Source organism: Manduca sexta, chromosome 22 (genome assembly GCF_014839805.1).
Source record: "Manduca sexta isolate Smith_Timp_Sample1 chromosome 22, JHU_Msex_v1.0, whole genome shotgun sequence".
Classification (NCBI taxonomy): domain Eukaryota; kingdom Metazoa; phylum Arthropoda; class Insecta; order Lepidoptera; family Sphingidae; genus Manduca; species Manduca sexta.
The window spans coordinates 9,411,877-9,428,438 of NC_051136.1; the positions used below are offsets into that span (position 1 = coordinate 9,411,877).

The 16,562-nt window shown below is 33.7% G+C and overlaps 1 protein-coding gene across 2 annotated transcripts; it reads right to left on the reverse strand.

The window, feature by feature from the left end:
- Nucleotides 1–1,942: 1,942 nt before the first annotated feature.
- On the reverse strand, nucleotides 1,943–16,326 carry LOC115445860 (proton channel OtopLc). Of its 2 annotated transcripts, none has more exons than XM_037441280.1 (14): nucleotides 16,207–16,326; nucleotides 9,015–9,115; nucleotides 7,173–7,334; nucleotides 6,246–6,410; nucleotides 5,208–5,322; nucleotides 5,024–5,126; nucleotides 4,639–4,749; nucleotides 4,108–4,559; nucleotides 3,941–4,040; nucleotides 3,638–3,810; nucleotides 3,444–3,558; nucleotides 2,893–3,047; nucleotides 2,440–2,586; nucleotides 1,943–2,174 (listed from the first exon to the last, which is right to left on the reverse strand). In XM_037441280.1, the coding sequence occupies exons 2-14, from the start codon at nucleotides 9,113–9,115 to the stop codon at nucleotides 2,001–2,003; spliced, it is 2,073 nt and encodes a 690-aa protein (XP_037297177.1). In that variant the 5' UTR covers nucleotides 16,207–16,326; the 3' UTR covers nucleotides 1,943–2,000. The 2 variants fall into 2 exon arrangements, with proteins under 2 accessions (XP_037297177.1, XP_030028195.1); XM_030172335.2 differs by lacking the exon at nucleotides 16,207–16,326 and adding an exon at nucleotides 9,481–9,726.
- Between the last annotated feature and the right edge of the window lie 236 nt (nucleotides 16,327–16,562).

A 16,562-nucleotide genomic window follows, 5' to 3' on the forward strand; every position in this document is an offset into this window, starting at 1 on the left:
CTGTATACACTTCAAATAGTCTAAGATCCCGCTGCAGAATTAGTGCGCTCATCGAGTATATGTTAAAAACTACATTCTTACACATATTTATGCTTAGAAGAATATATATCTACTAGGTTGCCTATTAAAACTTTGCCGCAAATATTTTTAATTAAATTATTGTTAATTGATTTTTCGGAAAACATTTCATTCATTTGTTTTTCAAATAAAATATCGTCCACTTTATGACAATACACATAAAGGCTCTGAAAAACCACGGTTGCCGTTGCGCACTTGGCCGCACCTCTTCGCAGCCAGGTGTAAGCAGGTATGACTATGATACATTTACTCGTTCATAATGTATATTTATTAGCTATACATCAAATTAAAGCTGATTTTTTCTGTTGATCATGATACACGGTTGCCTAATTAAATCTGGCCGCAAATAAGGGTTGCCGACTCTTAAAAATGATAAATATTGAAGGTAGAGTGAAAGAGAGCTAGCGCGTTATATTACCAGTCAGAAAAGGATAACATACATAGCATGTAGTACATAATAAGGTTATATTCCCGTGACACACGTCATGTAGCTGTCATGTTTGCCGGCAAACATTCCGATGCTAAATGGGTTAATAAACTTCGAATAAAATTCATGAAGATGAAGGCGTGTTTTCTGTGTGAGAAAAATGCAATGTACTTGACTTTGATGATGCATCATTCAAAAAGTGTTTGCTAATGTTATTATTTCGTCGTAAAAAAATATAAATACAATGATATTATATTAACAATTGAATCTACCTATGACTTTGGATATCATACAGCGTGTCTTAAAAAAATTACAGTTTTAAAGCATAAAGATACAGAAGAATTCTACATGGTTTCTGGGAGATTCAGCTCCAATGCAAGTTGAAAATGTTCTCTGTGATTCCACGAACAAATCTTCCGATAATGACGATGATTATGATATTTTTAGCGATGAAAGTTATGAAAGTGATAGCTTCTATGATAGTGAAAATGAAAGCTCTGATGGTTCAGATTTTTAAATAAAATTTACGAATAGATAAGATACGTTTGTTTAATTTTTGAGTTACTTAAATGCTTCATTTATATGTAATAAGTTATTGAATACTTGAATAAAGTATAATATTTACTCAAACAGTACTTGCACAATAAAATTTTATTTTACGTGAGTAACCCTAATTTTATTTTTAATGGATAGTAATTTATTGTGGTAATTTTTACATTTATCATTTTGAGAAGACTTTTTGTGGAGTATTTATTAAGTTGTATCTACTATTGTTTTAACTGGTGGTTGAGAACACGATCATCAGGCGTATGCGCAATGGCTCAAAAGTGTCGTACAGCTAGTACTCGCTATCCTTTTCTGACTGGTAATATTACGCGCTAGCTCTCTTTCACTCTACCTTCAATATTTATCATTTTTAAGAGTCGGCAACCCTTATTTGCGGCTAGATTTAATTAGGCAACCGTGTATCATGATCAACAGAAAAAATTCAGCTTTAATTTGATGCTAATAAATATACATTATGAACGAGTAAATGTATCATAGTCATACCTGCTTACACCTGGCTGCGAAGAGGTGCGGCCAAGTGCGCAACGGCAACCGTGGTTTTTGAGAGTCTTTATGTGTATTGTCATGAAGTGGACGCTATTTTATTTGAAAAACAAATGAATGAAATGTTTTCCGAAAAATCAATTAACAATAATTTAATTAAAAATATTTGCGGCCAAGTTTTAATAGGCAACCTAGTAGATATATATTCTTCTAAGCATAAATATGTGTAAGAATGTAGTTTTTTACATGTACTCGATGAGTGCACTAATTCTGCAGTGGGATCTCGTACTAAAAGAAATTCAGTTAAGTAAAGATAAATTTACAAAAAAATTCTTAAGTCGTTACGACAATTATAGAAAGGAAATTATTTAGGTTTATCAAAGAAAATTTTGTAAATGTCTCAGATTTTTATTTCCATCATGATTATACATAATTCTTTTACAAACTATACATTCAAGAAAATTGGTTTGTTCTTGAAGCAGTTCTTCCAAATCTCAAAGAGGCAGATAGTTGAATGGAACCTGTAGAAAATTGCGAGTGGCATCGAAACGTGTGTGATAATTGTCCACGCCCAGGGGCCGTAGAAGGCTAAGTGCGCCGGTCTGAACTCCGCGCGATTCTAGAAATATACATTATTGTTAAACACGCGTTTTTTCAAAACACTTTATGGACGTTTTATTGAAGGTTTTTTTTACAAAATTCTTAAGCTAGATAGATTACTATTAGTTGGTATAATGTCGTATATTTATTTACTATTTTACTTAAATATAAATCAGTAAAATCAAGCACAATAAAATTTATTGCAGAACTCCTTTTCCAAAATTACTTGATATCTATTCATAAAGTAAGTTAATGTTTCGCAGATTCCTGATGAACTTACACACCTTCTCAAGAGTATTTATTGTCCACATGGCCATGTTAGCCACAAGGAGAAAGGTCACCAGTTGCCTGCCGGGTTTATCTCTTCGTTGTTCCGATGTGCCACACCGACGCCACCAAGCATCGATTATAAACAGCGATTGTAAGATGGTCTGAACAAAAAAAAATACTTTAAAATATATTTTTTTAAGTAGCTTTTTTTTGTTTCTCTGGTACAATATATTACTGTTTAGTTTAAATCACAGCTAAGATGTATTATCTACAAATTAGAATTTCATACATAACACATCCCTTTGTTTTTTATCGGTCTTATTTGCTAAAATGTTTTTCCTCGTAAATGTATGTACGGCCATAGTGTTCTTTTGGGATATTTAGAAGAGCATACTCCTACCTATAAGACGCATAATGCTGCGAACACTAGTGACTCATGAACCTAATTTCAGGATAAATCGAATTACCTGATTAAGTGATAAGAATTCTGAGAAGAATCCCGTGAGTCCTGAACTCTTGCTGCTATGCATCGTGTGGTGGCAACCGATCAAACTAAACATGCAGTATACAAACATTCCGGTTTGAGCCAAAATTAATAGAGATGTGTCTAGCCCTAAAACAGCTGCAATAAAAAAAAACGGTGAAAAAAGGTTTTCACATTTTTAAAACTAAGTTTTGCTTGTAATTTTTCTGAAAATCTTTCAGGAAAAATTTTATAGCAGTACATTATTTGATGCAATAGTAAAACAAGACTTATCTAGGTGACGAATTTTACCGAAATCTATTCAATGGTTTAAATATTATGATTGAGTAACAAAATTCAAATTTATTAATTATAATTGACAGAATCTAGTTAATATAAATAAAATTAAAACATGCGTTTTGAGATAGTTTAGAAAATGTAATACGCACAAGCCCTTGCGTAAGTTTTCTTTATAAATTTATTTCTTCTTTATTTTCTTTATAAAAATTAAAGAATCTCCGATACTCTGGTAAAGTATTTTCATATTATACGCACCTTGAGATTTCCTTTTATATGGCAGGACTCGCATTTGCAATAAAGCGAATCCTGTTGCTAGTATAGTGAGCGTGTATAACACCAATTCGCAAATGTTAACTTCGAATATAGCATCCTAAAAATACATACACACCAATAGTAAACAATTGACGTTTTTAATTGAAAGTCATAGTTCAATGTTTTTTGGTACTCACTATAACTGTAGCTGGATTATTGGCAAGTACAAAGAACATTATAAGAGATATAATTGTGAATACAATAACAAGTATTCCTGCAAATAGTCCGCGATGTGCGTGAGAACAGTCCAATGAGAAATGGTGCAACGCCGTTCTGCTGCCATGCGGAGAGCTCACTCCGAGCATACCCGCTGAAAGATAAATCTTTGGTCATTATCGCTGCTATCCACGAATTTCTTGGTACATTTTATCAAGATCTGTAGGACATTTGTCAAATTAATAATGCTTTAATGAAAATAAAATAGATCGTCATGGATTTACCAAACTGTTGCAATATTTTTTCTGGTGTCATTGAGTTGTTTCGTGACTTGTTTTTAGGCGCATGATATTTCTTTTCAAAGTCCTCCGGGGTACATTTAACCTGTAATTAATCATTGTAATTAGTATCGTAGCGCGGATTTTATGAAGAATGATGAAAAAATTCATACCTCTTTCCACATTTCATAAAAAATGACAGCACAGATTAGAGAATACTCAATGGTGCAAGGGAAAAGGAATGGTGAAGCATTCTGCAGCAAAGCTCCCATAATGTTTGCTCTGCGACATGCAATTTCTTCGGTCATATTCCGAGTACCGTTTGTTGTCGATTGTATGGAATGTTCCAAATGATGAATTTCGTGCTTCGTTTCTTCTACTAACACATACAACCACTCACATAAGTTAGTCGCTATCATGTGCATGAAGCCAAATCTTTGTATCATTTTGTAGCTTCCCGACTTGATGTCCTTATTCGTTAAAAATATAAACTGCATCTGCGCTAATGTAAGTGTCATTCGTAAAGCAGGAGTGATAACCGACATAACTGATCGACACCGATCGGTCATTTCGAAGTATTCTCCCAATTCTAAACCGCTGTATACCATAGAGCCGATGCCGAATGCTGCGAAATATTTAATAAATAATTCATTGCTGTCCTAGTAAACAATAGTTCAATTTTTACAGTTGCATGCGATATTTACCAATTGCACCGAGCCTTAAATAAAAGCTGCCGTACCGAGATATGCTCTCTTTCAATTTCAATTTATCTCTTGGAGTAATTTTTCCGTTTTTATCGTCCTTTTCAGTCCCTTCTGTAAAATGGCTTCTTTTTAATTGGAAACAGAGTTACCGGTCATTAAAAAACATGTGTAGAGTAAATTTTTCCGCTACATTTGTACAAATGGCTTTAAACGTTAGTGGAATGCAAACCGAAGAAGCTTATATTCATTGCTCTTGTAATTATGCAAACAAGATGTGATTTTAATGTCTAATTTTGTTAAGCAAATTTGGTTAATTGCTTAAATATGTCGGCGACGCTTGCCGGATGGTTTATTGTTTACCTCAAAAGGAATTTAGTTTTCTTACCATAGTTGTGAATTATCATAGTGACTGCCTTTTGACGCATTATATTAGCGTATTGGAATACCACGAACAATACCGATACTAAGTATAGATATAAGTAGAAACCCTGCAAAATTCATTTATTATTCTTTACTAAATTTATTCCTTAACATCCATAAACAATTACGTTTGTTGGTAATTGAAGTACCTGGTAATATCCATCGGGAACTCCATTTGCAATAACTTCAGTAACAGGAAATGCCAGTCCAAGCACCACTAACAATTTTGCGTATAGCGCCGAGAGGGCCTTGCTTAGGGCTTCGCTATAAAAAGTTTAAATTAAACATCAAGACCGCATCTTCCTCAATGGAATACCTATATTCTTTTATTTAAAAAGGAAAGGTCCATAATTATTCTTTTGTATATTGAAATGTCATACCTAGTTATAATTATGTGATGGGATACTGTTGTTTTGTATCATGAACTGGAATCGCAGGATAAAAAAGTGTGATAGATTTACACGAATATTTATCGTGAAAATCTTAGTCAACTTGTATGTTAAATGTAAAACATCATTATCCAGTAAATGTGTTGTATTCTACTTTAATTTATAGTGTGTATTTTGGGTAGTTAGTCATACAGACCCCGAACTTTAAACAGTATTCTTACTCGTAATAAATATATTAATTCTACACACAATTATATAGTACCTCATATTTATTTATGACGAATAATAAATGTTTTATTTATCTTCAAGAGAATGAAGTACAATTTTTGACAAAATACCACATCAAAAGTGAGATAATTTTTCTGCTTCCTATCTATAAATACTGACAGGAATTATTTTCATAAAACAGTTAAAAAAACTGTTCGATAATTTTGTTTGTACGGCAAATGCATATTCTGCAAAGACATCAAGGGCATGCAAGTAGATATGTCGTAAAAAATAACCCCAGCACTAAATCTGAAGGCGACGATGGCCTATTTTAGTTCATACCTATATTTAAACGATTTTAAACAAAACATAACACAACTAATACAAATACATTTAACTATAGGTTTGGCTTAACATGACAAACTGTAGAAACATTATTAATAAAAGAGTCAATCAGAGATTGGTTGTTATAGTTTTGCTAATTTGCCCCTTATATTATTTTATATAAGGAAAAACAATCAAGTAATTATTTACATCACCAGTTTGTTGGCAAAGGGAATGTGTTATACGTTAAGTGAATGATTCACTTACTGTCCTAGAATTTCGGCGGTTGACGGCGGGTTGTCATGGGTGGTGGAAGCGACGGATGTGCGCGAATGTGGCGCCCACTCGGACAGAAATCGGCGTTGTGTCGCCGCACAAAGGGCAAGGGCCTGTGACGGCCGTCGGAACGCTGCGATTATTGCTGATGGCCGTCTGCAACAGATTAATACGATAATATATACGATGTGTTAATTCAAGGTGGCTTTAGAAAGTCTGTACATAGGTGCTTGTTTCGGTGTATAATGCCTGCAGTGTACCTACATTAAAACACGGCTTAATAAATAGCGTAGCAATGGAATATTATACTTATCCATTGAAACGAAAGACAAGCTGATTGATCTATAATTTTATTATGTACTAAGAGGATATTAATTACTGATAATTATTAATATGTTTCTATAAGAAATAGCCTGGTATCGAAACAGCGCATGAATAATCGGGGCGTGTTTCCGTTGTTTAGGAGGAAATTATTTTTGATATTCAGGTCCATATGGAGTTATATAATACAGGCACATAGGTAAAGTATGTACGTTTTCAGTGAAGCAGGATCTCTTATCAGTGGCGAATGGTGAAGTTTTTCGTAAGGTAACCCGACAGAACATGTAGATACTGATATGCATAAATGCGATCTGATAATCGTTCTATTGATAATTAATTACGAGAGGGAAGCCGGCAGAATTGGGGTTATATGGACCCTTTTGTCATTGTCATTTATTACGTTACAAATAGAAGAATTGGTATATGGCAGAAATATCTCTACTAGCTAAGATTTGCAAATAAAATTCTAAGAAAAAAATACTTAAACATTATTTAATTTTGAACGACGGCTACTGCTTTTCGCTCTATTCACATATTTTAGAGAATAATGATAAATGAACAGTAAAACCTTGTATAAATAGTATTAGATCACATTACCTGGTGTTCAAATTGGCAGCGAGTTTGGCTTCCGCATCGTTTGACATTCGCCTGCTGTTGGGCTGCGAGTGTGAGTGCTGCACCAGCGGCTCGGCTGGCGTACCCAACATGGCGCGGGTCCTCTCCCTCAACCGACCCAGGTCCGAGTAAGACGAGTCATCGCTGTTCCATTAATATTAATACATCTTAATGACGAGACGAGTAAGTTGGTCACTTGACGGAAACAACAGGACTGTACAAAAATAGCCACGCAATCTAGGTACGCGGAGACATAAAATATATAATCTATTATTTCTGAATGAAAGTAAGTAATTGGAACCCAACGACTTAAATATTTTTAAAGCAATGTAGTTGTTCTTTGTGTGTTGTATAGCTATTCATATAAGTATAAGATGTACGTGGAATGCGACATAAAGCTCTATCAAACATCGTAAATATTTTTGGATTTCTTCCCAGTCAAATCCCTTTGTGTTTGCGTTGATACTTCTCATTGTATAACATACAGGATGTTCTGCTTTTCTATGTATTTATAAAAATTACAATATAGTATAAATATTAATAGTTTTGTAGTACAGGTTGGCACGGAAGTGCCTACCACTGATGTGAAGTGGTTTTCATCGCGCATAAATCCAGATAAATTATTAACACGTTGCTGAGTTTAAGAAGACGGATAGGATTCGGGAAAGGTTTTTTATGCCTCCGGAAAAGCCGTTCACCATATGAAATACAACAGAATACCGTCACTTTACGCCGGAATTCTGTAAATTAGTAGTACCCATTATCCCAGTTAAACTTGCCTATCCATGCTATTTTTTAAGTCCTATTCATGCTATATAGAAATATTTCTAGGCCTTATGTCGCAATGTGGCTTTATTAGTGTATATTCTGATTTCACTTGTAAATATGATCACCCTGTATTATCAATATTTAAAGAAGTGTCTGATCTGCAGTTGTATTGAACTATTACGTGTGCGAGGCTCTGAGCGCAAAATCTCCAAAATGTGCATTCGCTCGCCGGAAATGTCTTCCTAAGCTTCGTTGTATCTCCTCTGTACCTATTTTGAATATCGGCGGAACAGAAAATATTGACATTCAAAAAGAGAATAAATATTGCAACATAAATATGTACAGCTCGCAATAGCTCCTGTTGTCTGTCTAAACAATTTTTATGTACTTAACATAGTTCAAAATCACGACCGGAATGCGTCACTAATCTCTACCGGTCTGAGGCTTCAGATACGTAGTTAGCCCATGGATGATTGCTGATGTTAATTACTTTAGATTTATTATTAAAGATTATGAAAATAATAATATAAATTACAGAATAGAGAAGAATCTGCCGGATGTGGTTTAGTAGTCATAATTCAGAATTTAGAAATAAATTTTATAACATGTTGGACTAGATAACGCTTATAATTTCCTTCAAACTCTAACGTACGCCTCATGTCATTGAGGTATCTTTAAATGGGACGTTCATAAATAAAATAACAAGCGCGACAAATCCTGTATTAAGATAAGAGATAATACTAAACCATGAGATAAAAGAGAATGCAGTTTAAAAAGAAACTTTAATTAAATTGTTGGAATATACTCGTACCTTTTGTTTATGATGACTGTCGACTGTCTGGTGAACGGATGAACACATCCGTTTCCCGAGTTTTTAAAAAGTATAACTCTCGCCACACCGGCTTTATTTTGCACAATAATAATTGTAAAGGTATATTACAAGCATTTAAATTAAAAGTATTTTGTTAATGCAATACGTTCAAGTATTAAATTAAAGAGTAAGAACTGACGTTTTGTGCAGAAGTTAGATTAGTGATGAAATAGTGTAATGATTACCTGTCGTCGTTTTCTTCATGTACAGTATCCATGTCTGTTATTGTGACGCCCGGATGCGACTCGTTCGCCTCACAGAGTGGGCTTCTGTTTGTCGAATTCATCTGTTTGAACACAAAAGTATACATACTATATTATGTTCACGGTCTCACGACATGCCTTTTCAATATAATAGGTCTTGGAATATTTTCACGTGCGTCAAAATATACCTTTACGGTTTATTAGAAGTAATAAACTGTATTATAAAAGATACCAATACAACATAAAGTAATAACAAAAATTTACAAAAGAATTATTATTCGTAGAGGGTATTACTTGTATTCTCAGTGGAAGTTTGTCCTCGAGATCATAAAAATAACATGAATCACGTATGAGTAAACTAATGACTAAATTGTATGGAAAAGTTTACCACATGTTTTCTACAAATCAAACAGAAATAATCTGATTTTAATAAGAAATTCATACTCACCTATATATTTCCAAGTGTGTGCGATGTTTTTTTTTGGAATATTTTTTCATTGCCTTTAAACTTCCCACAATGAGCGCTTACCGCGGGGTACAAAGGAATTGAGACACTCCAATATAGTATAATACTATAGGGGACTTCTAATTTAAAAATATTTTAATCTTTAATTGGGCAATGGCACTTAACGTCTTATACACACTAGTAGTTCGCGAAAAAGTTTAAGCAGAACTAAACGAACGTGTGAGTACTCAGCATGAATGATAGCCGCGTTACGTGGTAATATCGGATAATCCTTTAATGTCTGTTTGTCTATGTCAGTAAGTTTACTCCACTTGAGAGCGACACTTGAGGTTGTCAATAGTCTGATTAAATGGCTATGTATTTTGTTGTATTGTATATCTAACGTACATGTCGCATATTTTAAAAGATTCGGTTTCTATTTATTACATGATTGATACAGGATTTATAGTCACATTTATTATATTAAAATTGATCAAAGATATTGCCGGTTTAAAAATATAACTCTATTAATTTGTATTATCACACGAAAAAATAAATGAGTGCTAACATTAATAAATGACAACTACAACTACTAATTTTGGTTTTATTTCCACGCAGTAAAAATAATTTCCGAGAGAGACAACCGAGCTCATACGATTTTAATTAAAATATACCTATCTGTTTTCTAATTTACCTATGAAGTCACGTATGTCCAACGCAGAGGCTTGCGTCTGACGCGCGAGGAATCAAAATAAAACATGACGATATGTAGTTCATTCCATCACACAGAATATATGAGGTAGAGAGCTATAAAATGAAAATGTTTATTAAATATTGATTTAAAATGAAAGAATACGTACTTAAATCGTGTTGATAAAATGCGCCTGACCGAGAAATGTCCAAAAATTTAATTTTATTATAATGTACGCAAAGTGTAAGATTAAATGGTAAGTTTGTTTGTCTTGTGTCCGCCGGGCGGTCCGCTGTAAGGTTGTTAGGTTGTTGAATAAGTTTCTGAATTAAGAGAACTGAAAGTTTTCTCATCTCGAGATTACAGCAAAGTGTTTACCGTTTGGCTGTAGGATGCGGCCGCGACGCCGACACCCCTCTAGTCACGCCTGCTTCTCGCGACACTCTTGCTGCTCGATATCGGCTAATTTATTTTTTAATTGCCTTTTCACGGCGGGCTGTAATAACATTTTTTTACTATGCATGTCAGTGTAATTTTATTTTTTCACGATCTAGCGAAGAATAATAGTAAAGTTTTATCATTCTTGAATGATAATTATTGTATGTATTATCATACGTTTATTACTTATTTTTGCCCCCAATATTTATGACAGTTTAAAATGAAAATAAATAAATCAGAACTTAAGTAACTGTATTATATTTTGCAAATTTTAAAATTACAAACAAGTATGAGTATTCATTTTTACTACGTGGTACAATAGAGACGACCAATAGAATATTGGTCGTCTCTATTGTACCTAGATTTTTATTGTGGGCAGTGACATCCTTAAGTCTCCCACGTACGTACGCATTTGTAATAGACGTTTTATAGGTTTCAAATTGAGACGAATTGTCTGCCCACCTGATGTTCAATAGCCACAATACGAAGGCGTCAATTAGCTTTGTTAAATATAGCTAAACCATCGTCTAGTAATACTCTGGTAGCATCCGAAAGTGGAATATAAGTAAAACTGTTTCTCTATTTATAAATAAAATAAGTGCAAGCCCTTCTTATGCTTAAAATCCAAATATCTTTCCTCTCCTCCTTATTGAACAAAAACCTTTCTCTTTGCCATATATATTTTGAACATTGGATGACTGGATACAGGCTTAAAACCAAATTGAGCTAAACATCGTGATTGGTCAGTTTTTCTTGGATTACCCTGCAACCGGCGCGAATACGATTTAAGCGCAATATACTAATCAACAATCGCCAATTTCTATTTTATATTTGATTTAATTTCAGGAAACATACAGGACAATACTACTTGCAAATTAACAACGTAGGAAATGAAAACGTAATCCAATGGAGGTTTAAAGACAAAAAATACAAATTAATTTAAAAAAAAATGACTAATAACCATTTAATGTATAATATAGGGTATTATAATACCATTGAACGGAACTAACTAATTTTGAACAATTATTTATATTATTTCCCATAATGCAAGGTATTAACTATGAGAAATTGAAAAAAAAATACATAATTAAAATATTACTTGTATTAATAGTAGATATAACAAAATATTAAATCGAATGTGTATCGATAAACAACCGACAACACTAGCGCCAGCATTCGAGGTACTTTCATAAAATATTTGCGTGAGTGTATCGCACCTGGTGCTTTGCGATGTCGGTGCACGTTAAACTCACAGTGATTTACGTAAACAAAAAGCCACAAACAAATATGAAAGTAAAGGCTAACTAATGACTGCCAGATTTTACCAAAAATCATGCAACTTTTAACTCTTTATTCTAACGTAACACAAAGCGAACGGCCTATATTTTCAGTTTTAATCATTGACTGAGAGGATTAGTGCAACTAAATTATAGTGCCAGGTTTTCTGAGATGGTTGCTGCATATAGCTTTGTCATAGGGCCTCTAGTGTCATAATAAGAGTTGTATGCAGACGACCAAGTTATTCAGTTCATGTTAAGTGATCGATGTCCGTACATACAAAAATAATCTTAAAACAACGTGGATGCACTCCTAGCCTTCAGCAAATAGAAAAAAATTAGGAGGGATTTTTAAGGATTTCGGATACATAGTTTTTTTATTGATTTGATTGACGAAACGAGCTTGCCATTCGCCTGATACTAAGCGATAAGATCGCCAATAAACAGTAGAAACACCTTCCAACAACTTGAATTAAAAGTATCGTTTGGTATGCCACTCCGCTCGCCATTCTGAGCCATGAGATGTTTATGAGTTAGGTGCTATATGACACGAAAAAGGCCAACTGTCACTTCACATGACGATTTTCTATGAGACTGCTGTCTATCTAAGCGATACATTGGTATTGGTCTGGTCGAGCAGACCTATAAATTACATGCTATACCTAACTATTGTGAAAATGTCAGGTTTTGAATAGACTGAAGACTGACTGAATGACTACAAGACTATTAATGTTTGTATGACTATTGTAGGTCTGCTGGTAGATCTACTTCATTTTGGAGTAATAAGGGAGCCGTCCCTACATATAATATAGATTGTGAAAGTAGCAGTGACGAAAGGCGGAATTTTCCGAAAAGGAATTCGACGCAACATATACATAGGTACTAATATCCATAAATGCGGTCTGAAAATTGTTTTAACGATAATGAGATTCTATACAAACTCTAGATAGAGGGAAGTCGGTAGGAATCGGGTTATCCGGACCCTTCGCCACGGAAGAGTAGTCCATAGAAATGACGATCGTTGAAAGAATTATCGATACCGTCAGCGGCCAGCACTAAGTTTTGTAAAGAGGAAGGTTTATCAGTATTAATTATGGCATTTTAATTAAAAGTGGTTTACATTGTACCTACATACTATAGTCATTCATAGTTATGGATCCCACATGGATAACCGCAGCGTGCGGTCCAGCGCCTCCGTTTATTGACTCATTTCACTTTTGTGGCCCATATATACGACTAGGTTTGTCATGCTGCTTCTTAAGTATGCCTATAGAGAGATTATTGATACTAGATTTTGCTTCGGGCTCCATCTGTTTTATATATTTGGTCTAGAATTTTTATTCTAGGTATTTTATCTTATTCAAATTTAATCTTAAGCGACGATAGCCTAGTTGGGTATGGAACGGTCTGCCGAGACGAATGTCCGCAGGTTCAAATCCCAAGGGCACACACCTCTGACTTTTCTAAAAAATCATGTGTGTATTCTTTGTGAATTTATCGTTCGCTTTAACGGTGAAGGAAAACATCGTGAGGAAACCTGCACATCTGAGAAGTTCTCTATAGGAATTTCGAAGGTGTGTGAAGTCTACCAATCCGCACTAGGCCAGCGTGGTGGACTAAGGCCTAATCCCTCTCAGTAGTAGAGGAGGCCCGTGCTCAGCAGTGGGTAAGTATATAATACAGGGCTGATATTATTTATTATCTTATTCAGAGTTTTTCAGAGAAAAAGTTGTCATACGATAAATCATTCGAAAAACAATAAAAATATCTAAATCTATTCATAAACTATTGCATTTATAATATGTCAGTAGGGTTCTATCAGATCAAAAAACATTTGAGTATAATTTCTGATTTCCACATATACTTAATAGTTTTCTTTCAGAAAAATATGCGCCGTGTTTTATATGATATGACAGTATTGCTGTAACTAACATTTTGCACTTTAACAAGATCAAAATTTTGATTGCCAACAGAAATACCAATTTAACGGTTTTGTATTCATATTTCAAATATTGATGTGTGATTTTATATGTGTTAAAAGGACCACGAGACCACGTAGCTAACTATTATATCGTGACAAACTCGACAATTGGAATATATCGATATTTTAATCGAAACGTGTGTATCGGGGTTTAAAATATGAAGAATATACAGTAAATATTATAAAGTGTTCGGTTTTGAAAATGTTTTAGGTAAGATTTTTATCAGTATAATAATTTGATTTGCAGACGACAGCGCTTATCTTTGGCGGCTAGGCTGGTGAATACCGAACAAAGAAATCCGATGATAGGTCTTAACTCTTAGTGCCATGAATGTGACTAGTTTATCAGCAACGAATTAAGAGATTTAAAATCAAAAGAATTTATTATGTTTTCCCGATTGCTTTCCTGTTACTTTTTTCCGCACATATGAAGAAAATTGTTTTTATATTAATGGATAAATTATGAGATCAAGTGATAAAGAAATGGTTGTCATTTGTATTTGTGTATGTACAAATAAGTGCGCAGGTAGAAGCGGCTTATATCGTCTTATTAACGCCTCGTGTCGTGATCCCTTTTCATTTGCATCATTTACGTTTGTTATACGTACGTTACATACATGTGATATTATACATGTATATTTATATTACTTTTTAGAAGGCATGCCAAAACTGTGTTCTGATTGTGCTGTTGTTTGATTAATTTGCTATGAATATAGTAGTTTAACGAACAATTCAAGTAAGATACATAGATGCTTTGTTTGCGTATGCTCGCGAGAGTGCTGTCGATTCGCGCGGACCACATACGGAACATTCAATATCGTTCGGGCTATGGACTTCAGTATTTGGGCAGGGACTTTTCAAATCACGATTAACACGTCGCGTCGGTGTATTGTTTATGCGAGTTGAAAATAAATTGAAAAGTTTTGCGTGTATGAACTTATTGTGCGTTTTGTATTATAATTTGTATTCTCGTAGTTAGTTATCTAACACACATTTTTGGAAATAATAAAAAAAATACATAAAATAAATTTGATAATTTGACTTAAATATTAAAATTGAGAATTTGGATATAAACCGTGCCTATGCGGTAATAAATGCCTCGGAAGATAGTAATTACAATTATTATGTACTACACGTGCTGATTTTCTATTTTTACACGTGCTGTTTACGTGTTTGTGTTCTATGTCTTCGAATACTTCAAGTGCGGTTCAGTATGATACTTGACAATTATTCGATTCGATATTTAGTAGGTAGGCTCAGGGCGCGACGAAATATTTCATCGTGTGAACGACAAAATATGCAAGCGCGCCTGCGTAACGCATTCGATAAATTCATTCCGAGATTTCTCGAATCCCAGCGAGCATTTCATGTGATATGTGGAAAAATATTTCTCGAACATGGGATTATTTCGCGTTCGCTTTGTGTGAATAATTTCGTGTTTGAATACAATATTCACCGCCATTATTCTATTCAATAAGATTTCGCTTACGATATACAGGAAAAATAACATCTTCTGAAGGTGGGCACACTGATAGAATGTCTTTTTTTATTTTGTTTTGATTTTATTTTTCGATGTAACTAGTTTATTAAGTAAACAAACTATAAATTATGTGCTAAACATATAGGTCATTGACCAGTATAGATTGTATCAACGAAGTAAAGTGGTACATTTATTAAAAATAAAATAAAAAGTGACCGGCTGTTGTAGACTTTGCTCAATAACAATTAACACTGTTTGTCATGACACTTGACAATATGGTGTATTATCGCATGTTCGATCTTTAAATCTTATAAAGTTCTCTTTTAAAAGTTGAAAGATCTGTTAATCAAGCTCTATTGTACGTTAAACTAACATTCAACTTTTTCATTTAGAATTAACCAACTGTGTTGGGACCGTGAGTTTATGATTCTCTGAGATCGTCATTAATGGTGTCATTTTTAGTCGGATTGGTAACAACAGAAATGATATTTCTGCAATTTCTAACTAATTAAAGTGTCAAGTTAATCACAGGAAAATTATAAACGTTTTGTACGATTGCGGGAAACAAATTGACACACTTCTAACTTCGGAATGCGAAATTAAATTCATAATTCACGTGTTGCATTAAATTAAAAATGTTATTTGCTATGATCAGAAAGACTAAACTCAATAATTATCACTAAAAGTATGTATTAAAATCTTTATTTAAAGAAAAGTAATCATCAATGTCTTTTTTGATGATAAGTAATACATTAACAATGAATTAACTGGTTTTACTGTTTGTTTTTATTTGCAGTTAAACAGTACTATTATTATCTATAAAACAACGATAAACTTAAAATAATTAATTAAAAAATCTCACCTTATCTTCAGGTACTATCAATATTGTTTATATTGTAATTCCAAATATGGTGCGAACTTTTGGAACAATTCTTACATTGTGTAGTAGCGAGCGACCGCCATCTACTCAGGACCGGTTACTGAATTTCGGTGAGCCGTAATCACGCCTGTCACTCAGATGCTAATTGTGTATACAATTTATAAAGCACGATTCAGGTACGTAATAGCATATATTTTTGCCTTTTTACTAAAGTATTGTAAGGGTTTTTTCCATTTCTCCGTGAAGTAAATTTTAATATTCCACAATTAAATAAATATTAACGCAGTAGTTTCTGTAATTTACGTGATTATTTATTTCAAGTTTTTAATTTATTCATT